This window comes from Sphaerodactylus townsendi, linkage group LG01, assembly GCF_021028975.2.
Source record: "Sphaerodactylus townsendi isolate TG3544 linkage group LG01, MPM_Stown_v2.3, whole genome shotgun sequence".
Lineage (NCBI taxonomy): Eukaryota > Metazoa > Chordata > Lepidosauria > Squamata > Sphaerodactylidae > Sphaerodactylus > Sphaerodactylus townsendi.
This window is the reverse complement of record NC_059425.1, coordinates 137,047,811-137,071,585: the sequence shown is the minus strand read 5'-3', so window position 1 is coordinate 137,071,585 and position 23,775 is coordinate 137,047,811. Positions and strand designations below refer to the sequence as shown.

The window sequence follows — 23,775 nt, the reverse complement described above, 5'->3', positions numbered from 1 at the left end:
AAGGCAAGGCGAGTCCCTCGCAGACACCCTGGGCGGCTCAGTGCGGAGTCACCCCTGCGGGCAGCAGCAGTGTCAGGACTGGCCGCATGGGACCATGTGAACAGTCCCGATGCTCCACCGGCTTCATTTATGCCGGTGGGAAGCCGCTGCCTCTGGCTGTGCGGAAACAGTCCTTGATTTGACTTGCTCTGAGATGAGAGATGGTCTTGTAATGTAAGCCCTTCAAACAGATGGAGAGTATATGCCTGAAAAAGATGTGGAAACTAAGTGCTGGGGGGGATTTCCTTTGGCTTGCATGAAATAATACTATTGAGTGGAGACTGTTATAGTTCATTTTTCTTCAAAGACACTCATTACATTTGAAGGGCAATGAACTCCATTTGAAGGACAATGAACTACGGATAAAGGTTTAGGAAAGGATTTAGTGTTTCTGTTCTGCTAATGGCGGAGTCTTCCACTAATGAAGTGGTGGGAAGGTTTAAATGGTTAGTGGATCACACATGTTGAAAGCAGCTTCACTGGAGATCAGACCTAATGCCATGTGCATTCAGAAGGTTTGCAGCTGTTGTTGACTGCCATTGACAGGAAAATAAACAGAATCATCCTCATCATCTGTTATAGGCCTAGACTTTGTCAAATTAAAACAGTCTTTCCTTTTAGGTAAGAGGTAGATATTTGAAAGAGTCAGTTAGAAATTAAGCATTATTCAACATAGGTAAGATCTGGGGCACTTTTAAATATGATCTTTTAAAATATTTGCAAATGCTTTAAATAACATTCCTGGGCTGCCACTTCAGTTTATATAGGATTTTTTCTTTTTTGTTCTTTTTCAGGTTTTGGCACATCTTTTGGATATGGTTTTCTACAGTGATGAGAAGGAAAGAGTTATTCCACTCCTTGTAAATATAATGCACTACGTTGTGCCTTACCTTCGTAATCACAGGTACCCCCTATGTTTCATCTTTGGTGCAGAGCTTACTTCACTTAGAATATACTGCCTGGTCGGTTTGCAAAGTTAAAGGCCTGAGTTAAAGGAAACAGTGCAATTAGAAAAGCACGTCTTACAATTACTGCATCTTGATGGTTGTCCTTGTTAACAGTCCTAATGGAATCCACCTGCTCTTAACCACTACATCACGCCGGCATTACACCACACTAGTGTAATTTCTCATCAACAATCTTTGTTGTAAAAAATGTTCAGCGCCTGCTGAGCCTCATAAACCTTTTAACAGACATATTCAAATGGATACGGTACATGCCAGGCAGAGTAGAGTCTAAATGCATCCCCTAACCCCTCAGCCATCAGAAGCTTGCCATCTTTGCCGCTTTTGGGGGCAAGAATTGTAACAGTTCATTTTTTAAAAAATTCAAGTTTGGTTTCTGTTTTTCAGTGCCCACAATGCTCCCAGTTACCGAGCCTGTGTTCAGCTCTTGAGCAGTCTGAGTGGCTATCAATACACAAGGAGAGCATGGAAGAAGGAAGCGTTTGACCTTTTTATGGACCCCAGCTTCTTTCAAATGGATGCCTCCTGTGTTAATCAGTAAGGTTTCTGGTTACTTTTCTTTGCTGTTGGTACCTAGCAGACAGGATGACAGTTTCTACTATGACATCTCATCTAAAAATTCAGTAACTTCCACTGTCTTAACGTCATGATGCTGCCATTGATTCATCCCACCGTCTGGCTGCAGCATTGCCCCTATTCTGGATTCAGCCACCGCTCCAAAGTCTGCCCTTCATCCATCTGTCTTCTCATAGCCTAATCTCTTTGTCAAACTTGTCCTTCCTCATCCTTCACGCACCTGTCTTCTAGGTGGTGATTGGTAGTTTGGATGGTGTAGTTGTGGGATTCTAGATTGGGTCATGAGGAATTGATTCATGCGTGCAAGAAGGGAAGTAATTTTCCCCCTGCCATGGCAGACCTTCAGCTCTCTTCTCAGGCTGCTCCTGGAGGTTCCTCATCACCTAGGAGCAGCATTTGGTGGGGCATTTCAGGCTGCAGTGGAGGGGGGGGGCGTGTCACACTTCCATGCATGGGGTTTAGATGGGATCTAACCCACCAAGTCCAAAATCAGGGTGGCTCCTACAAAGGGCAAATGACTGTGACTAAGCCAAGCCATCATTTTCTCTTCCTTGCCCTGCCAAGCTCCACCCCCAGCTTCTGTAGTCACTGAGTTCTTAAAGAGTAGCAGCATACATATTGTGGTTGCTTTTTCTGGCACAAGGCAAAGCACACCTCAGCAGCTGCCATTTGCAACTTTGGCTCTCTGTGATGTTAGTTCAGGCTGCAATCTAAAGGTGACTTGGCTCGTGAAAAATAATTTAGGTTAAATGATAGCTCAAACGGCGTGCTTTTCTTATGACAGCGATTTCTTCGTTCCCTTTCAGTTGGAGAGCAATTATGGATAATCTGATGACGCATGACAAAACCACATTTAGGGATTTGATGAGTGAGTGCTGACTTTTACTTTATGACTTTTACCTTAAAATGTTACATGCATTTTTTAAAAAAAATCAGGGTGGATTCTCCAGAAGAACCGGCAAATGCATTCAACTGTTAAAAGTTATTAAACTAATTGATTCTTGTACAGTCATTGTAATGTACATATATTGGATTTACATGCATTCAGTGATGATAGAACCTGGCCACTGACTAAGTGCTTGATCCTCCCCTCTGTTCAGTTAAGTACTGAGTCCTCCTCCAATGTGAGATGTCTTTCTCCAAAGGAAAGGTGCCTTCTTCGAGAGGAAGATACTTTGCAGGGGAGGAAAGCTTGTACTTAAGTGACTGAAATGGTAGGATTCTCTTTAATAAAACTGCCTGAAAAGTACTCTTGTTCAAGAAACCTCTCTTCACTTAAAAAAGTTCATTATTGCATGATTGCTCCTTCTAGCACGTGTGGCCGTAGCTCAGAGCAGCTCACTCAACCTGTTTGCAAATCGAGACGTGGAGTTGGAACAGCGAGCCATGCTCCTCAAGAGGCTGGCCTTTGCCATTTTTAGCAGCGAAGTGGATCAATACCAGAAGTATCTGCCAGATATACAAGGTAAGTAAGGACTTGATCACTGCAACAGAGCAAACTTTGCACTGCATGGCACAGAATTATGTATGAGCCCACTAGAGGTGAATTCGGGTGTTTGTCTGTTAGATCCATATATGATCAGCAAAAGAAAGAAGACAGCATTTCCTGCTGTTGTCTTGGTAATAACTCTGACTGCTATAGTTTTATCCCTTGATCCATGCTATGGATTGCTTACTAGAAATCCTAGTGCAACATCTGGAGATAGGGGTATAAGTCTTTAAAACAAGTAAACATATGTAACTTGTCTATACACGTGGAGGGCTTTAAAAGTTAACGCCAATACCTTGAATTGGATTTGGAAACTAACTGGTATCCAGCACAGCTGTTGCAAAATTGGGGTCATATATGCTGACCACATTATTTCAGTCAACAGCCTGGTAGCTGCATTCTGGACCACTTGCAGTTTTCAAAATGGTTTCAAGAATAGTCCTTCGTAATTGCAGTAGTCCAGTCTGGATGAGACCATTGAATAGATCAAAACTAAAGACTGACTGACTCACCTCCTAAAAGCTACTCTACTACAGCTTGCAAGGGCCTCTGGAACTGTGCTGCTTCAGAAATTGAAGATTTCCTCTTGAGGAAAACACTAGCCCCTGTCTTTCTCATGCCCAATCTTGTCTGGGGGGTGGGCATGGCATGTTTGACAAATAGCAGCAAGGGTCCATTAGGACTGTTAACAAGGACAACCATCAAGATGCAGTAATTGTAAGACGTGCTTTTCTAATTGCACTGGTTCCTTTAACTCAGGCCTGTCCTGTGGGTTTCAATAATTAGGAGGTGCCCATATCAGTGTAATAGACCAGAGGAAAATTGGGGAGGGGCATAGAATGGCAAGTTTTCCACTGCACCAGGCAGATTCATTCAGCTGGGTTTTGGGGGTTTTTTTGCAAGTTATTGGACTTTATTTTGTGAAGCTGGGTAGCTCATTCCTTTTTACAACTTGCTATGTATGTGTTAATTCTGTATCTGACCCATCTGTTGTTTGGAAGGAGAAAGAGGGAGGTTCCCCAGAATTTACTGTCTTTGAAAGTAATTCTTTTAATACACTGATGTGGTAAATAGCCATTTGCTATTCAATTTTGCCCTTAAAAATCAAACATCCATTAACTTCTGGCATCTTATTATTCTGATGTTTCATATGTAAGTCTCTGGGAATCTTCCTCTTTAAACAAATGCTGTGTGGGAGATGCCACACTCATGAGAAGTGCTTTTGACTGAGAGCTCCCTCTTGACTTTCTGTTTCAGAAAGGCTGGTAGAAAGCCTCCGCTTGCCACAGGTGCCCACTCTTCACTCCCAAGTGTTCCTGTTTTTCAGAGTCTTACTTTTAAGAATGTCTCCACAGCATCTTACCTCACTTTGGCCAACCATGATCACAGAATTGGTGAGTGGCCATCTACATGCATGATTCTGAACACTTAGAAATGGCAATTGCATGCAACCAAGTCTATCGTCAAATTACAAAAAAACGGAAATGTCATGATAATTTTATTAGGGCCAGTCACAGCATCACAAAACACCTTCTTGTACAAGTCGTCATGAGCATTCTGTCAGTTATGAGTTCCCAAAACTGTATGAAAATTCACTGATTGCATGAAGAAGGCTGGAGAAAGAGAGGTGGTTCATGCAGATGTCTCAAAGTAGCCCCAGTCACTGTTTGTGTCAAATAAAATTTGGATGTGGGCTTTATATTGGGGTCTTTCCTTTTGTATCCAAGAAGAAAAAGAGTTTGGATTTATATCCCCCCTTTCTCTCTTATAGGAGACTCAAAGGGGCTTACAATCTCCTTGCCCTTCCCCCCTCACAACAAACACCCTGTGAGGTAGGTGGGGCTGAGAGAGCTCTGAAAAGCTGTGACTAGCCCAAGGTCACCCAGCTGGCATGTGTGGGAGTGTACAGGCTAATCTGAATTCCCCAGATAAGCCTCCACAACTCAAGCGGCAGAGCTGGGAATCAAACCGGGTTCCTCCAGATCAGAGTGCACCTGCTCTTAGCCACTACACCACTACTGCTCCACTTGCCTTCATGAGATAGGGAGATGGGTTGAGGTAGTTGGCAGATATCTTTGCTGAGTAATAAACACTTCACAGTAACTAGGACAGCAGATATTGTAGCCATGTCTAACAAACATCTCTGGGTATTCCTAAGTGAAGGCCTTAACCTAGACGTGGATACCTGCCCTGGATCCTGATGAACCACTAGGTGGCCCCCTCAGTTCTTTCCTGCTCTACCAAAGTAGACATTGATGGAAAAGTGAATTTTCAATAGACTGGCTTTAGCTGTATTCCCTTTCCCCTTGGGAACAAAATAAGGATTGACAATTAGACCCATTTTTGAACAATATTTTTTTTAATATAATGCTTTCACCTTCAGGTTCAGGTATTTTTACTGATGGAACAGGAACTCACAGCTGATGAAGATATCTCCAGGTAAAGACAATTTTCATTTACTTGTTCACATATTTGTCCAGTAGCTGCTGGCTTGAGGTACAGATTCCTTTTCTCTGAGGCTGTTTACCTCTGCAGCTCTCAATATTACTTTCCTGCACTCCTGTATGTCCCCACTCAGTGGCTTACCAGGCCTAAATGGCACCGGGGCATGACCGCCTCCCAGTGCTCCGTTCCCAACTCCCCACCCCCGCCCCCATGCCCCACTTACGGGAGCCAGTAGGGAGGCCAGCGGAGGGCGGGGCTCGGAGGGTGACTGCGACGGGCTTTGCAGTGGCAGGCTGGCTCCTGGAGTGGCCTGAGCTGCAGTGCCTGCCTAAGGCACCTGCATCAGCACCCCGTCCTCCTGCAGGTTGGCTTCAGGCAGGAACCAACCTGCAGGGTGGCTGGGAGGGCGGGGCACTGCTGCAGGCGGCCCAGGCAGATGCGGCCCACCCCCAGCATCCCTGCAGACCGGCTCCTGCCCAAACCCAACCTTCGGGGAGGCTGGGGGGTGGCGTAGCAGTTGGTGGCCCAGGCGAGTGCCACACCGCTGAGCCTCCCCCCCCCCCGCCTCCTTGCAGGCTGGCTTCTCCTTGCAGGGCCTAGGGAAGGCAGAAGCCAGCCTGCAGGGAGGCTGGGGGAGGGCTCAGTGGCGGGGGGACCCGCAATGCACGCTGTTTCATTACATGACGAAATGGCGTGCACCTGGGGAAATGGGATATCCCATGTCCCCATTAGCGGTACGCCACTGCCCCCACTGATGCTTTTGAAATATGATTGACTTTCAAGCTGTTTCGCAGATTATACTCAAGCTAACACCTATAGCTTCATGTGTTAACTCTAGTGCTTATAAACTTCAGAAATGATTATTTCTCCTAACTCACTTTCCCTTCAGACTCCTCAAACTCCAGTACTGCCTCACTGTGTTTGAAGTCAATCCTTCTAGGGACAAGAATTTTTCTCCTGCACACAGTGTAAATTCCCCTTCTGACTAGAAATGGTTCCTTTCTGACACAAACTCTTCTTGAAGTCAGTTCTCTCAATTCCACCCAATCTGTCCAAAAGATGAATTATCTGTACTCTTAGATCCTAGGCTAGGAATTCTTCTCTCCCAAGAAGTAAATTGCCTTCCTTGGCTAGAGTGGGATCCCTCTTTCCCCAGTACCATCTTTCCACCGACACTATACATCTTTCACAGACACTGAACACATCTGTGCTCTCTGGAACTCATACTTTGCCTCCCTCAAATCTTGTCTAAAGCTCTGACTCCTCTGCCCACTTGTACACTCAGACGCAGTGAGGGATTAAACTTTACATTCAGGCTCTTCTGCCTCTGCATGCTGCTTAGATCTGTCACAACAGGAATAGACCATGTGGGATGTGCTGAGATGTTGTGGGTCTGAGAGGAAAGAGGATGCCAAGCAGGTGATCTAAATTTGCCAGTCCTGTTCAAGCAAAACTACCCAGAATTCTAGAGTTACTAGAGATTTACTAATGTTAAGTACTTCTGCAGAATGCTTAGGAGGATAGTGTAAAATACTTCATTATGCATAGATAGTTTTACAGAAGAAGAAAACTTCTCCAAGCAGTTCTGCATTGATTCATGAAGTGTGGGTCTGACTGTTAAGTCGGTAAAAATAAAATGATCTATCTGTAAGAATAACCTGCAAATTCTAATTGTAGAACTTCAGGCCCATCTGTGGCTGGTCTGGAAACCACGTACACAGGAGGCAACGGATTCTCAACATCCTATAATAGCCAGAGGTGGTTAAACCTTTATTTATCAGCTTGTAAATTTCTGGATTTAGCCCTGGCATTGCCCTCGGAACATCTTCCTCAGTTTCAGATGTAAGTAATTTGTTCTAGCTAAAGTGTTCTAGCTAAATATGCTGTAGATACCCTTCATTGTAATAGCACTGCCATATTTGCTGTGATGCTGTTCTTTGGTGGCCGGGGGGTGGGGGGGATCTCTGTGGGTATTCTAGCAACATGGAGGCACAGCCCCCACCCTCATCTGGCTGTTGCATAGCAAAATAGAAATAACAAGCGTATTGTGACAGGAAACAGGAGAGAGTGCAGAGTTGCTCAAGTGAGGCGGTTTATAAATCGAAAAAATAAATAAATAAATAAAAATATTTAGTTTACTAGGCCACAAACTTTCCTAGGTTTTGGCTGTTGCAGATTAATTATTGAGCATTTTATTATCTGCATGTTAGAGACATACATACTTAGATTTCTTCAAAATGCGCATCAGTTTTGTTTACATATCCCCGGGCCACTTAGAATGGGTCTTTCTGTCAAAGCTAGTTGCTGAGGATAGGAGGTCTCAGCTGTAGTGAACTTGCCCTGTTTCGTTTTTTTTAAAAAAAAAAACAGGTATCGTTGGGCATTTATTCCAGAAGCATCAGATGATTCAGGCTTGGAGGTTCGAAGGCAAGGCACCCACCAAAGGGAATTTAAACCATACGTGGTGCGATTAGCAAAACTGCTGCGGAAAAGGGCAAAGGTACTGCAAATAGTTCTCTCTCTGTGGAATTGCATTCAGTATAGTTTACATCTGCGATTCACTTTGGCTCTGATCTAGCGGGGGGGGCGGAAATGTGTGTGTGAATGAGCACTGTTGTTTCCTGGGGTTGTAATTTCACGAAGCTGAATTTGAATAGCAAGTTAGGTGCTGCTTCCCTGGTAATGGGCATTGAAGAGTTCATTGCCTTTTAATTCCATTCTGTTGTGGAATTCTACTGTTGCTGGCTTGCGGTGGTTTCTGTACAAAGGTTAGCAGCTATCGGAACAACCAGGAGAAAAGCTTGCTGCAAGTCCTGTTAAGAAAAACAGGTTTAAGGGAGTAAGTTTAATCCTATTAAGTTTTAATTTTTCTTCCAGTTGTTGCATTGCTGGATGGTTAGTTGTATCTGGCTGTCTAGATTTTCTAAACTTTTGGCAAGTATGCTAATCCTCAGATGGCCAAATGTAGCAGTGCTGAGTCTTGTAATGTGCCTTTTCCTTGTGCTTATCACAGAAGAACCCAGAAGAGGACAGCTCAGGGAAAACACTCCATTGGGACCCTGGTCACTTACTTGTGACCACCTGTGCCATCCGCAGCATCGAGCAGCTTTTGCCTTTCTTCAATGTCCTGAGCCAAGTTTTTAACAGCAAAGTCACCAGCAGGAGGGCTGGACATTTGGGGAGCCCCATGCTTCACTCAACCTCATTCCCCAACAAGGACATCAAAATGGAGAACCAAAAGACATTTTCCAGTAAAGTGAGACAAAAAATTGAAGAGATGGTAGAGAAGGACTTTCTGGAAGGTGTCATAAAGACATAAGGCGTCAAAGACAAAGCGTTCATCTTAAATGTGAGGTATTTTCAGCTGAAACCACTCCATCCTTCCAGAGTGTATAGTTTCCTTTTTTCATACTTTGTATGTAATGTAAACTTCAGGATGTATTTAATTTAAATATCTGTAAATAAGTTCTGGATGTGGCCTGAATCAAGTTCAAATATCATTGGCGCCTGTTGATTATGGTGCCTAATATTTATGGTACATTTTGTTTTTGTCATCTTGAGTTCTGTCGTTCAGAAAAATCGACAATACAAGTTGCACACTTTTTTGAAGCTGTGTCAAGCCTTCTTTGTTGCGTTCTGTAGACCATCACTTTTCTTACACAGGGCCTGAGGGAGCAGTGTGTTGTGTTCATTCATGAACTCCTATCGTCCTTCCGGATGCAGAAGCTTAAATCCCACTTTTGTTGGGTCTAGTGCCCAGAGGCCAAAACGCTCATGCGACCACTCTTGCCATGGCCACCCACATCCGTAAACCACAAGCTTATTGGGCATGATGCAGATACAGCTTCAGTGCAATGCCTGAGGGATTCCAAAGGGGACTCATTAACCTCTTTCGCCTCCATTTCCCCTACCTGTGCACAAGCGGCAGTAAATGGGGCCATTAGGGAAAATGGGAGGCTTGTACACTCGATATATTCTACACAGCATTGTAGGACAAATTGTACATGTTCCACAGCTTTTGGACAGCAAAGGAGAGCTGGATAGCGCAATATGGAAATAGACATGTCAGGGGGGACCAACTCCTAAATCATCAGTTCTCATCCTGCTGAGTCCTAAACATGCACCAGAGGCCAAACCCCAAATATGCTACTTTTGCTCCCTAGTAACATAATTTTTTAAAAAAATTAAAAGTATAACCCATCGAACTGAAGAATGTTAAAAGTACAGCAATAATATTTTTTTGTCTATTACCCACCCACCCACCCCCCCCCCGATGCATTAAATAATGTAAGCACCGCATCAGCTAAACATGAGTTGTTATAACTAGCACTCATAGTTTCTGGTAAGTCATCCTTGGTTTGGACTTGGTTCTGCTAGTGAAAAAGGAGGAAGGGAAGCCAGGTAGGACAGGTTGTTATGCAAGGGGTGGGCACTGGCCATGGCTCAGTGAAAAAGCCAGCTGTGCGGGTTGGCTCAAATTGAAGCTTTCTACAGGCAACAGTAGTTAATGTCTGAGTTAAAAGTAGCACAGGCAGTCACAAAGATTTACTGCAGCATTTTTCTAAACCCACTTCAAATTGGAAGAAAGTCAGCCTTTGTACTAGAGCAAATATCTGCATTTTCACTGAATCGCCATCTTTTGTCCACACGTTTGGTATAAAATGCACCTGAGACTAAAATCAAATTATTTGAGTTTTATTGTGTAATAGGTGTGCTATGACAAAGATATAGAAATAAGGAAAATTAAAGAGAGCATAGTTTACAATCCATCTTGAAGAACAGTGGTGCCTTCAGCCTATAGGTTTGGGTTCCTCTCCAACTCCCCCAGCTAAATGATAAACAGCCAGGCTGACTTCATGTGCAAGGTTATCAGCATTCTCCTGCAAGTGAAAACAATTAAAATAGAATGAAGAAGTTTTATTTGTCCCAAATCCTCAGGGTCATTATAGCAACTTCTGGAAAGCAACAGACACGTTCCTGAAAGACTGAATAGGTAGAGTGACTTCATCTGTAACCAGAAATTAACTAGATGCAAGGTGGTTATTCCATTTTCACATACTATCTTTATGATGGAGCTGGCTACAGCAGAAGTTACATTAACAACACAGAGAGGAAGAATCCACAAAGAACTTTTTTACTTGGAGATCATGGGAGATTTTCTGCATCAGGGTACACAGAGACATTTTACCTCTGTTGCTTACATTTCAGAAATCCCACATGTCCTGCTGCATGATGACTACACATGCAGGAAGAGAGATGTTAATGTCTATCACACTTGGTATATATGCCCAGTACACATACAACAAAGAGACACTTATGAAGCCTTCCATGTCTTGGTCAACTATTAATCTTCCTTGAAGACCACAGATGAGTGAGTTGACAAATGAAAGGAGACAAGCCCCTCCCCTCACGTGCATGCAGACATGTTTATCAGAAGGGAACACAAAGAGACCTTTTCCTCAGTCACTTGTCTCTCCCACCTCCCCCTTAACTTGCCAAACTCTTGAGGAAAGACAGAATTCTCCAAGAACATAAGTGTCAGAATTATCTTCACGACCTAAGCCAAGAGGTCCAGGAGAAAAAAAAACGGGGTGGTAATGGTCAAAGGAAGGTGCAGATGACAGGACTGAGCCTACCAGTTGTTGAGCTTAAGGGGATATAAACTGAATGAGAGTTGAAAAAGGGCAAAACTACATAGGAGACTGCTGCAGACATTCAACATTTTTCCTAAGAACAGTGCCCTAAAGGAGACAAAGAGCTCCCATTCTGACCTGTGTGTCTGCTTCAGCATACACTCTGACCACATCTTCTGTTCCAGAAGGGCGAACAAAAGCTCGAGCCTGTTTAATCTTCTTCACAAGGGCATTGATTTTCTCTTGCAGCCCTGGGGGTGTCACTGCCTGTCTTTCAGCATCTGTCGTGTCAATCGCTCGTCTGTCAGCAACCTACAAGACAAGGCAAAGCAAGGAAATCAAGACAACTTGATTCATTACAGCTGTAGAGAACACCTGGAGATTTTCAGCCACTCCAGCAGAAAAAAGAAAAGGGCTCTATTTTAAGAAGCAGAATCATTCAGCTCTGAAGGAGGATTCAGGTGTAGAAATCTCTTGGCAAAACTGCTGGAGATTATCAAACCTTGCAGGACTTTTTGGTAATGACACTGTGTGATCTTTGTCAGCTGCCTCTTCTAACGCTTTAGCCCTAAACAAATATTTTCCATGTCTCCAATGCCTTTGCAGGAACAAGGAGGTTATTCCTCTGATCTTGTTCATCTGCTATTCTCCTGACCAAGCTCTCACAATTGAGCCTGTACAGCAACACAGTGTTTATTTATGGGAATATCCCAGACCTATTCTGAACTTCCAGGAGCTCCAGACAAGTAGTTACATACCTGCAAAGGTAATCAAACAGTACAGGAAAAAAATCTGTAAGCTACTTTTCAAGCAAAAGCAGAAAAGGTGATACACAAGTGGGGGGGTGAGGCAGCAAGGAAAAGCACAGGAAGGGCATCCACAGTACCTTCAGTGGCCAAATTAGTAATTTCTATAACAATCAAATGTAGACCCTTCATCCTAACAGTTGTTTTTGGAGGTCTAGAAGTGTTCAGGATGTCTGGCTCCAGAGCTTGTTGCTGTCAATGTTCATGATGAAAAGTGTAAAAAAGAAAAAACTGATATGCTAAGCCACTTGCCCAGACATTAGGACAAGACACCCCCATGCCAGCTAAGGCATTCTAGGTCGCTGGCTGAGCCTTTCAAAGACACAGAGCTATGAACAACAAAGCGAGATCGCAGCCAAATAATAAGGCATCTACTACTGAACAGTAAGTCACGGAGAGCAAAAGTCCCTATTTGTATCAGGGCAGATGTGAGCTGCCAGACAGCTAGAACAGGGACAAGGATCACAGGTCGCCATCATTTTGTAAAGACAGCAGTCATAATACAGACTTGCTCAGCAAATCTGTGGGCTGCCTCTCTGGATACCAGTTTGGGGCCACGTGAGGATCCAGCATGAACCCTGTTCAGTTTTGCTAACCGAAACCACATTCTTTACACCACTAACATTTTTCAAAGGAAAAACAGACAGGTTTTTAAAAGATGTAGCTAGCAGCAGAGTAATTGTAGTTTCAATTAGCATGACTGAGCAGACAGATAAAGGATTAATTCCATTTATTATGTATAGTTGCAATCTAAAAGAAGCCTCTACTTGTATGTAATTTTACCTTTTACAGGCTGACAGAGATCCATAATCTTTATCCTGCCCCTTTTGGCCCTAAAGTCAATGTGGGTTCTGCCCACCTCCCGGGAACAGAAAATGCTCCAGCGTTTCAGCTGCTGGCCAACAAACAAGGTGCAGTTACACAGCCCAGAAATCTAGCAAGTCAGCAGTAAATGCCTGAGACGACTCTGTACTGTAACTGAAGGCACTCCTGAGCCCCACCAGCCTCTTGCTCACCTTCACTTTGAGCTGCCGGTTTGGAAGATCTGTGTACAGAGCATCCCACTGTTGTACTGTCCAGCCCTTCAAAGCCAAGATGGCTTCAATCAGCAGCAGGTCTGAGATGGCATCTCCAACTGTCTAGTACATAAAATAAAAGTAGGGAGGAGGAGTAGTAAGATACATGTAGCACCAACATCAGCTGCTTCAGCACCAACATCAGCCATTGCGGTCAACAGGTTCACAAGTTGCCTCTTCATAGGGTTATCGTTCCATGTGTAAGCCTATCGGCAACTTTTTTTAGCAATGGATTCTGCTTCTGTATAGCTATATACCAAAGTGAGGTGGAATCTAAGCATCACTTCACATGAATAGGTGGGCTATTTCAGAACTACCTGACAACTGGAAGAGATGCTGCAGCATCTAAATGTTAGGTGCTACTTTTGCAAAAGAAGCTGAACCAGAATATATTCTACACAGGGGTATGTGGCCTTGGTTTAAGAAGTCAATCCCCAAACTCCTAGATTTCCATTAAAAACTCTGCAGTTTCAGTGGTGAAAACCACGTGCCCGCCTCTGCGCTACAATTTTCAAAGGAATAAGTTTCAGGCAAATGCATTACATACGGCAGGCTCACTTGAAGCAGCCAGCTGTGCACTCTCTCCAGCCATCACTGAGCACAGTTTGCAAAGGCCGTTTGGTTGAAACGCGTGCACGTTATCTCAAATCTTGAGTGACGGAGCAACTTTGCCCATGCACATAGAGATGTCATTAGGACAAGAGCTACTTGGGTTCTTAGAAATTAAATTCTCATAACGAAATGAATGCCCTGAGTAGGCAATATCAGCCTTGAAGGACCCAAGGTTCTGATTCAGTATAAGGTTGCTTCATTTGTTTACTAAAACTCAAAACAGTTTTCCGACCGTCTCTTTACTCTCCATCCAAGAAAAGCTATTTTATTTAAGCAATTGCTGATCAGTGACAAGTCCATCATGCATGCAAACTACACATATCATTATGTTGCTGAAAACTATGGAATACCAAATCTCTAGCACCGTACCTACCCAACTTGCTGAAATTCACCTGGCTCAACATTCACCACCTTTTCCAGTTCGATATATTACACAACGCAGATGGTTTGTGGATCATTAAATCATATCAGAAGTGTAATCCACCAAATCTTCCAACTGCTGCTTCCAATTCAACACAGAGACACTTGGCAACCCCTCTGAAAGGCTTAGTGTTGGGAGCCTGAATGCAAAACTTGCAGTTTCCCTGAAGTTCTTACCTGATTTATCAAATCAATGGTGTTTTCAAGCATTTTTGCAGCTTCTCTTTTTCGGTTGTCTTTCTCATTTTCTGCCTGATGTCTTATTTTGTCTTCTGCGGCTTTACTGAATAACACCTAAAGTAAAGCAGCAGCATAGAAGGTGTCTTGAAGAACTGAAACATGCTGTTACTAGTACTTGTACTTCATAAAAAGAAACAAAACCCACCCCTTAATAACACCCCTGCTATCAGTTAAATGCTCTTGCATCCTAGTCAAAACCTGATAGTCTAGGATTACCAACGTTCTTCTTACTCGCTCCAATCTCCTAGCCACCTTTTAAATTAGCAAAAAAAATTAACTAGTTCTAGGGCTAACCCAAGCAACCATGTATTAAGAAGTGATAACCTGAATACACTCTCTTAAAAGAAAAGACCGGGAAACAAGATATACGGGCGCAATGTACAAGAAAAGTGACGCTTCTTGTTAATAAATATATTTATGAAGTACCCAGTGTAGGAATGAAATTGGCAGCAAAGGCCAAAAGACAAGACCATATGAGCCCCAATACCTACAGTGCCATGACCATTTGCTTCAAAGTAAATGCCAACGTCAAACTCCTTGGCCTTGTGATGCAAATGCTTCACTCCAGTTTTAGCACACTGGACAGGCACCTGGAATAGAAAGATGGAATAAACAATCCACAGCAGGGCGCAGCCTAGTAATTCTGCATCAATGTACATATTTCATGCGATCAGTCCAGGATGAGAGGCAACACTGCCATTCCAGCCGAGGAAGCCCTTTTTGGGAGGGATGAAAGGAGACTTGCTAAGCTAGTAGGCTAACCTACTAAACAGCAATGGCTAGTACAGAGGAGAACTCTAAACACTGTGACTGCTTAGAAAAGGCACCACATTTTTTAAAAATGGGAGAGGAGATAAAACAAAAAGAAAAATTCATTTGGGTGACAGAGCCACAATAATGTTTCTGCAGGACATACATGTATAGTGAAAAATGTTAAAAATGTCTTGTATTTACCAATGTTCTAATGCACAGATGTCAAACTTGCGGCCCTCCAGATGTTATGGACTACAGACTGTAGTCCATAACATCTGGAGGGCTGCAAGTTTGACACCTATGTTCTAATGGAATGTTCTAATAGAATGGTCTTCTGATTACTAGGGAACTTTGACACAGTCCCATTATATCTGGCTGGTGGGCTGAAGAACAGCCCCTTAAGTTGTCCAGTAAGGACCCACTTCTATACACCAACATTCCTGGCACTGGGGGCAGATGACTAGACCTCACCTTGTATTAATGGTAGAACCTTATTCCCGACCATCCAGCTGTGGCCTCCGGACAGCCAACAGAGCATCAGCTTCAAAAACTTTATATCTACAGGGCTGGTTATTTGCAAAATGAAAATAATCCTAAGCAGCAAAACATGCGTGTGTGCATCTGTTAAGTGCCACCAAGTCGCTTCTGATCCATGGCAATCCTATGAATTAGTGTCCACCAAAACTTCCTACCTTTAACATCCTAGCTCAGGTCTTGCAAACTGAGGGCTGCGGCTTCTGTAATTGACTCCATCTATTTCATGTTGGGTCTTCCTCCTTTCTTGCGTCCTTTCAACTATTACTAGCATTACTGTCTAATCATAATGTGAGCAAAACATGAGAGCTGGGGACAATTATGATTTAAAAAGCTGAACTATTAATTTAGAAAAGCTAAATTTAGTAGACCGTCTATGACATTTGGTCACCAGAAGTATCACCTGAGCCATTAAGGTTTTGTAAATTATTTTTCCCTCTGTAGGATTAGGGTTGGGTTGTTTTTCACTGTGATTTTCAGTGAGGCGGCATACAATATTTAAACAAGTACCTTCATGGTTTCTTCCAAGTAATGTGTGGAACTCCCATTGGCATACGCTGTTTGTATTACTGCCAATGTTAAAGTTTGCCCGGTCTGAAAGAATGGAGGCAGACAATTTTCTTATTAGCACAAGAACAAAATAGCTGTGATTTTGGAATTTATACATCCCAGTTTACAGAAACAAACATTTCCCATTGAGGAAAACTGTTCTTCACCTAAATTTCTAGACTTATTGGAAAACAGGAAAATAGCAGTAAAAGCAAAGGCCAACAAAACAACTGTTATTGTCAACTGTTATCCTACTTTTCACTGTTGCAAAAAAACCCCAAGGAACAGGCACATTTCCTCCTCTCCCATCAACTTCATCTTGTAGCCACGGTCAAGACTGTGTCAGGGCAAGGGGAGAATGATCTCATCAGTGGCAGAGAAGGGTGGGAAAGGAGAACCATGCTCCTGGTGTTCCATCTAGTTCTGCTGCATCAATTTCCAATGCTGAAGAGCCAAGTTTCTCTCAAATCCTGTATAGGACTGCTTGTTCAGTTGCTGCAGCTGTAGCTGCACCATTCTCCCCATGAACCCAGATCATCTTTTAATCCCATCCAGCAGAAGATCAGGAGAGCCCTCTGGCTGGAGGTCCTGATTTTACCTTCCAATATGGTTACCAGTACTGCCTTATCAGGCCCTAGGGATGTGGCTCAGTGGTAAAGCATCTGCTTTGCTTGCAGAAGGCACCAGGTTCAATCCCTGACACCACCTTTTAAAAAGGATCTGGTGGTATGATGATAGGAAAAGTCTGCACCCTGAAGATCGACTGCCAGTCAGAGTAGACAATACTGATGTTGAAAAACCACTGGTCTAACTCAATAAAAGGCAATTTCCTGTGGGGGGCAAATGAAAATACAACTCACACAGCACCTGGAAAAAGCATTTCCTATTGAACACTTTGCCAATTTAATAGATGCTTTTACCATTTTGCTTCCACAACAGATATAAGCTTGAATCCATTTAGATTTCCTTGGGGGCAAGAGGGGGATGATTTTCACTAATCCCCCCTCCTATGGCAGACCCCTGATCCCCCCATTATACTTGGGGGTCCCAAGAACAGTATTTAAGGGAGAACTTCAGGTTTCTGAAAGCAAAGGAGGTAATTGGCAAGCTCCCCTTCTAGTCATGGGACAATGTTAAACCATAACTGAAAACGAACATAAACCCAACCAATTCTCATTGTGGAATTCTGTCGGCAACTCTTTCTCTGTATAAGAAGAAGAGGAAGAAGAGTTTGGATTTATACCCCCTTTCTCTCCTGTAAGGAGACTCAAGGTGGCTCACAAGTTCCTTTCCCTTCCTCTCCCCCCAACAGACACCTTGTGAGGTAGGTGGGGCTGAGAGAGTTCCAAAGAACTGTGACTAGCCCAAGATCACCCAGCAGGAATGTAGGAGTGCGGAAACACCAGATAAGCCTCTGCCACTAAGGTGGCACCACAGGTGCCTCACAATACATCAGTCAACATTTACCCTTTAACCACAAAATAGTCAAGAGTAATTACCTTCACCAGAAGTTCTTTAAGGAAAGTGCTGATTAGAGTTGCTATTTTATCTCCATCCAAAAGATGAAAACGGCCAGCAGCATCGTTGTAGTAGTAAACTATTCGGTCAGCATCACCATCAAATGAAGAGCATTTCTCATTGATCTTCATTTCCAGGTCTTACAAGCAGGGAGACAAAACAGAATTATTCAGAACTGAGAACTATGCTCTAAAAGTTCTGCAAAAGTACACAAGTTGGAAGAATTACAATAGACACTTTTAACTGCATACCCACAGGAGGTTTTTGATGCACTTTCACAAAATCAGCTCCACACAAGTGGTTGAGTTTTCCCTTCGATCCATCATTGTCTATGTATATTCTAAGGCATTTTGGAAGGTAGTGTTCCATTTCTTTGAGTTTCAGAGCCCCTATGCCATTGGCACAATCAACCTTCAAGCACAGGTGACCATCTCTTTCAGTGACAGCCTACAGGGGGGGAAAGCACAAGCAATGAACTTAGGGCAGCTCCATCCATCTAAACCCCTCCCAGCTGCTCACAAGCAATGCTGTCAGCTTTCTGAAACAAAGAGGCCCATGCCATAAAGTTCTGAGTCCATGTGGTTAGGTTGGATGCGTTGGCAACTGATTGGTCCAAACCATGTTTATACAGGGACAAAGTCCCATCGTCTTCAACTGGACTTGTATTCCATTTTTCTTTACAAAACCAGGGCAGCTTCCCACAGTATATATACATAAGATACAAGGAAGGTGTCACAGTTTTTCAGATCAAGACATAATGGGCTGGATCTAGAACAGCATTTCTGCAGTTGCAAGGACTTCTGCCCACATAGAACAACTCTGAGCTCCATTTCCCATGGCAGGCCAAATTAAACTGAACATCCTGTGCTTGGGGAACCCAGGACCCCAGGACCAGCATGAAAGGAGAGCGAGAGGTTTGCTGCTAAAGGGGGAATCAGGAGAAACAAATGCCTTCCTGCCAGAACCATAAGCAGAAATTTCCAGGGATCCAACTCCTTCAGAAAAGCTAGTTAAAGCAAAAGCTTGTTTAAACAAAAATATTTAGCTTATACCCTAAAGCATAAGCAATGGATACGTCTTCATCAGGAAAATCTGAATCAATCAATCCTCATGCCTATTAAGGCATCAGTCCCATTTTGTTCTGTTGTAAGTTCACATGGACCTGGCATTAGAAGCAGAACTGTCATGAGGGAGGGAGATCACATGGGTAGACAAGGCATTCTATAAAGGCTTCCAAGTACATGTCCAGTTGCAACCCCAAAACATCTAAAACACACGGTTCTTTCACCTGTTTCATGAGCGCCATAAAAGCCTTGGATAGCTTTTGGTAGTAGCCTTCCACTGTTGCTCTCCCATAGTTCCCATTAGTATTTCGACAGCAGACCATGTAATGTAGCTGTGGTGTTGTTACTAAGCCATAGTCTAGTAAAATAAAGCCACAGTGTCAAAGCTGACACTATTCCATGTCAGAGACACAATGTGTTTCAAAACAATACATATAAAAAAAGAACTTTCATCAACACTGAAGTTCTTTTTAGCTGAGCATCTAGAACGTACCTTGTAACTGTCCTCCAAGGGCAGACACACCATCAATTACTGATTGAGAAAGCTCCTTGCTGCTAGATCTGGGAGAAAGAAATGAGGTTATTTTTCAACTAATTTGACATGTGAATCCACAAACAAAAAATCCTCACATAAACCATAATTTTCAACCTGTTGGAGGAAACGAAAAAGAAAAACTCCCCTCCAGAGAAAAAGAATGGCAGCAAAGAGCTGGAAAAGTACTAAGCAACTAGTGTTTTTCTGCTAAGGTGACTTCATATGTAAATAAATAAGGCCCTTCCGAAACAAACACAAAAATATTTGATATATGATACCAAACATAACTTCCTGACCAAGATGGCCTAGGCTAGCCTGATCTCATCAGATCTTGGAAGCAAAGCAGAATCAGCCTTAGTCTGTCAGGATGGGAGACCACCCAGGAATACCAGGGCAGAGGAAGGCAATGGCAAACAATCTCTGTTAGTCTCTTGCCTTGAAAACCCTACTGGGCCTCCATACGTCAGCACTTTACAAAGATAACACAGAATTCTCTAACAGAGGTTCTGAAGGAATATATTTGAAAGCCCCTCCTTTCCTAGTGGTTAGCCTCCAGGATGTTGGAAAAACACACAGCCATCCCAATTCTAGGTTTACCATCATTGCCCCTTCCACTTGCTCCCCGGGTGAGGGGGGGGGCAGGGGCAAGGACAAAATGAGTATCCACCCATTGCCATCTGAGACTTATTCCTGCCAGGTAGAGTCATACTCTATACTGGCATTGCTACTTAAAGGCTCTGCCTATTGTTGCACTCCACAAGTTATCATGATAATCTATCATTACTGTACAAGTTTGAGCTATTGTGCTCTGGGGTGGTGAGCTTCTTCACTGCCCGTTACCACACTTTACATAGCAAGACTGAACAAGCATGGGGTTTTTCCCCCCAGAAATCAGATTCAGAGCATTTAAAATATCAGGAAGTTTAATAAATGAATACAATAGTGCACATGTTGTTCAAGCATTTCAGACTGAAAAAAGGGAACGAAGGAAAAGTGAAATCACATTTTCCCTTTTTCCTACACTAGGTACTTCCTAAATAAAATTTATATAGGGTAGGCTAGCTTTACTTGAAATTACAGTAGTTTAAAGTTCAGTATTATCTTAGATCTTGTGGTTGAAACTTCTCTCCATTCTCTTGCTGTATGAACAAGTTGGTGTTGCTGGGTAAAAGTACAGTTCTGTATGGCATGCACCCATTCGAAGGGCTTCCCTGAAATGGAAGGTTTCCTCCATGTGTCATGAAAATTTATGACCTACCTTGGGGAGTCTGTCCCACCTCCAGGGTCACTTGGACTGTCCTGTCTCAAAAGGAAGAGTTTACTTCCTAGTTATGGCTAGTAACAATCTCTGTCCCTTTCAGGTGTGACTTGCTCAGGTGGGGGGGGGGGGGTAGGTCTTCAACCAGGCCTATCAGTGCTCATTAGACTGTGATGCTCCTTTCTTCAAGCCCCGTTTTTCTGTCAACTACCAGTCTGCAGCTGAGCAGCCCTAATAGATTAGATTAGCTGGATCTCTACAGAGCTCAGAAGCAAGGCAGTACTTGGATTGGAGGCCCCCAAGAAAGAGTGGGACTGGTTTGCAGAGGAAGGCAATGGCAAACTACCTTTGCTCATTTCTTGCCCTGAAAACCCAATGAGGTAGAATTTCATGTAATTGTCATGAGTCAACCCCAGAGGCGGAGCTACCAGGGGGTGAGGGGAAACATTACATCGGGGAGGCACCTGAGGGGGCGGAAAATCGCCCCCGCCCCTCCCCTTAAACTTACCTTAGTTCAACCAGAAAGTGGAGGCTGGAAAAGTGGCCTGTTCACTTGAGGCTGAAAACTGCCTGGTGGGAACTACACTTCCCAAGAGACCTTGTGAGCCCCAAGGTATCCTAGCAAATGTAGTTCTCACTAGGTCGTTTTCAGCCTCAAGTGAACAGGCAACTTTTTCCAGCTTCCACTTTCAGGCTGAACTAAGGTAAGTGTGTGTGTGTTGAGAATGGGGCCCCAGGGGGAAAACGCAGAGTGCGCACTGGGCACAGTATGGGCCAGCTACGCCCCTGGTCAACTCTGACTCAACAACTCACTTTATTTGCTTACTGTGCAGCTGTTCTCCTGTTCATGGAGACCAAGAAGTTATAATAACTGAAATAGTGTGATGAATTCTTGGGTGAAGGGTAATCCTCCATAGACGTATATGGAAGAACAAATGCATATGTGAAGCCTGCAGAATGTTTCATAAAATAAAGGCCTTTCTGGCAAGGATAGACACTACCCAATTTTTACCTTACCTATTTCCCCACAAAATGTTTACCAGATTTATAGCTACCTAGTATCTCTGCCAATAACCACAAAGGCACTGTGCTGAAGATCTACTTTTTCCTTCTGGCAGATATCAGACAGCACAGTCTGCAGTTCAGGTTCTTCTGCATTGGCCAAACATGTTGCATATTCCTCCCAGGCAGGTGCCAACATTTCACCCAAAGGATCAATCAACTTCACGCCATTGTCTTCCTTGGGAGAAGAGAAGAAGTTATTGCCATATTTGGGTCTGTGTTTAATATCAGCTTGTCACCTTGCATCATAAAGTTGACCTATTCTCAACATGGCCGTAATCTGAAACACAGTCCTGTTATTCAGTAGGAATCTAGAAATTTGAAACTGGTGTCAACAGGCAAAGAAATGTCACACATTAAGATCCCTGGGTCAAAGCACAGTTACTATACATTTTAAGGTCCAGGCAGAAAACACCAACCAACTGGAAAAACACTTGAGTGTTTGTGTCATAGTATGGGACAGGTCTGGAAGAAATGTCTGTTATTCAAACTGATCTTACCAGTACATTGTTAATAAACAACCCTTTCTTCACAATCACAATTAACACCTGTGGTGGGTGAACTTAAAAAAATATAACTTTCTCCGTAGATTTAGAGGGGGAAGGTGGAGTAAGGAACCATATAGGGGGCAAAGCTGCAGGAGCTGAGAATGCAAAGCCCATGAAAATCTGTTGACGGTTTACAAATAATTAAGAGGAATCTAAAAGAAGAGATAAAAAGCTTCATCCTTCAGCAGAGAAAATGTAGGATTTCGATAGCACACTAGAAAAAAACCTTCTGGGCACACTCAGGAGATATTGAAATTATAGGATTTAAGACCCTGTGTGATTAACATTGCAGCCCTATACCAGATTAAATCAGCCTAAATCGATTGATTTCAATAATTTTAGACTGAAATTACTTGGCATAGGATTACATGGGAATCTAAACTTCTCTTGATCCTGAGATATTATCTCAGTTCAGTCATAAAATAAGATGCCTCAAGAGGTTCCACAGACTTAAACTTTAGAAGCACTGATGCAAACAGTGGCTTTATGCACAGCTCAACTAGCTGAAAATGAAGGATAACTCCCCTTCCGGTTGTATGAATCTCAAAAAAGGCCACAGTATAGTTGGAGATCCCCCTTTGGCCTCCTTTTCCCATTAATGAATACCTTTACCTCTATCCAGTGGTGGGATTCAGCAGGTTCGCACCACTTCGGCAGAACTGGTTGTTAAAATGGCGCTTGTAAAAAAACCAGTTGTTAAATTATTTGAATCCTACCACCGGAACCGGATGTTAAACTATCTGAATTCCACCACTGCCTCTATCTGTTCTCCATCTGCACTCTTAGTTCACTTACTTCAGGGTTGTGGGAGGCTGTCACCATTACTCCAATTGTGGATGTTGTCTGCTTGGACCTCAACACCGCCAGTAAGCCCATGCGAAACACAGTATGATCAAGGTTCTCTGCCTTGGTACGGAATCCAGCTGTTCCATATTGAGAGGAAAGCCCAGGAGGTTTAGCATGGAGTGCTGAGTACTTTGCAACAGTATCAAAGTCCATTTCTGAAAAGGGAAAACAGTAGCAATCCTGACAGCATTCAAGATGGACGTGTTGTAAATAACACTGAAACCTCAAAGGAGAAGTACACAACTTCACTTATACCAAAATCAGTTCTTTAAATTACATAGGGCACAAAATAATTTAACACTAGCAGCTGAAGGGGGTTGCATGTATTTGTTTACTAAACTGGACTCAATTAATCTCAGACTATAGTTTAAAAAAGCACTTAAGACAAGTCTTTATAACAAGATGGATGAAATTATGGGGCTCTGTAGGCTGCCATTTCCATTTTTTACTCTTCTCTCTTTACTGCCAACAGTATATTCAGCTCACTGGCATTCTCACTTGTATAATGGCCACAATTCCACCAAAATTGAAATACTGCAATATTGCATCTTTTTAGTTTCCAACTCATAATTTATGCTTTAAAAGTTGCTGCTCTGTACTCCATGAAGTGAGAGGCAGTGTGGTGTGGTCTCACAAGATCCAAAACAGCTGGGTTTGAATCTCCACCCTGCTGTGAAAAAACAATATATGACGTTGGGCCAGTCACACACTCTAGACCTAGCCTACCTCACCGGGTTGTTGCAAGGATAAAATGGAGAAGAGGGGAATGATGAAAGTCACTCTGTGTCCCCCCCCTGGAGAAAAAGC

The 23,775-nt window shown here is 43.2% G+C and overlaps 2 protein-coding genes across 6 annotated transcripts in view; one reads left to right on the top strand and one right to left on the bottom strand.

The window, feature by feature from the left end:
• The window catches only part of DOP1A (DOP1 leucine zipper like protein A), a 72,095-nt gene extending 62,972 nt beyond the window's left edge, over positions 1-9,123 (top strand). For all 5 annotated transcript variants that reach the window (XM_048495309.1, XM_048495327.1, XM_048495301.1 and 2 more), the window contains 9 exons: positions 834-943; positions 1,392-1,541; positions 2,387-2,448; positions 2,893-3,045; positions 4,327-4,463; positions 5,453-5,508; positions 7,192-7,356; positions 7,885-8,014; positions 8,528-9,123. In XM_048495309.1, coding sequence (XP_048351266.1) covers positions 834-943; positions 1,392-1,541; positions 2,387-2,448; positions 2,893-3,045; positions 4,327-4,463; positions 5,453-5,508; positions 7,192-7,356; positions 7,885-8,014; positions 8,528-8,833 — 1,269 coding nt within the window. In that variant the 3' untranslated portion in view covers positions 8,834-9,123. The remainder of the gene's footprint in view (positions 1-833; positions 944-1,391; positions 1,542-2,386; positions 2,449-2,892; positions 3,046-4,326; positions 4,464-5,452; positions 5,509-7,191; positions 7,357-7,884; positions 8,015-8,527) is intronic.
• Positions 9,124-10,193: 1,070 nt separating this feature from the next.
• On the bottom strand, positions 10,194-23,145 carry PGM3 (phosphoglucomutase 3). The gene is made up of 12 exons (XM_048495290.1): positions 22,918-23,145; positions 21,568-21,752; positions 19,213-19,280; positions 18,944-19,077; positions 17,907-18,102; positions 17,637-17,794; positions 16,099-16,182; positions 14,793-14,891; positions 14,239-14,355; positions 12,970-13,092; positions 11,286-11,459; positions 10,194-10,394 (listed from the first exon to the last, which is right to left on the bottom strand). The coding sequence occupies exons 1-12, from the start codon at positions 23,119-23,121 to the stop codon at positions 10,305-10,307; spliced, it is 1,632 nt and encodes a 543-aa protein (XP_048351247.1). The 5' UTR covers positions 23,122-23,145; the 3' UTR covers positions 10,194-10,304.
• Between the last annotated feature and the right edge of the window lie 630 nt (positions 23,146-23,775).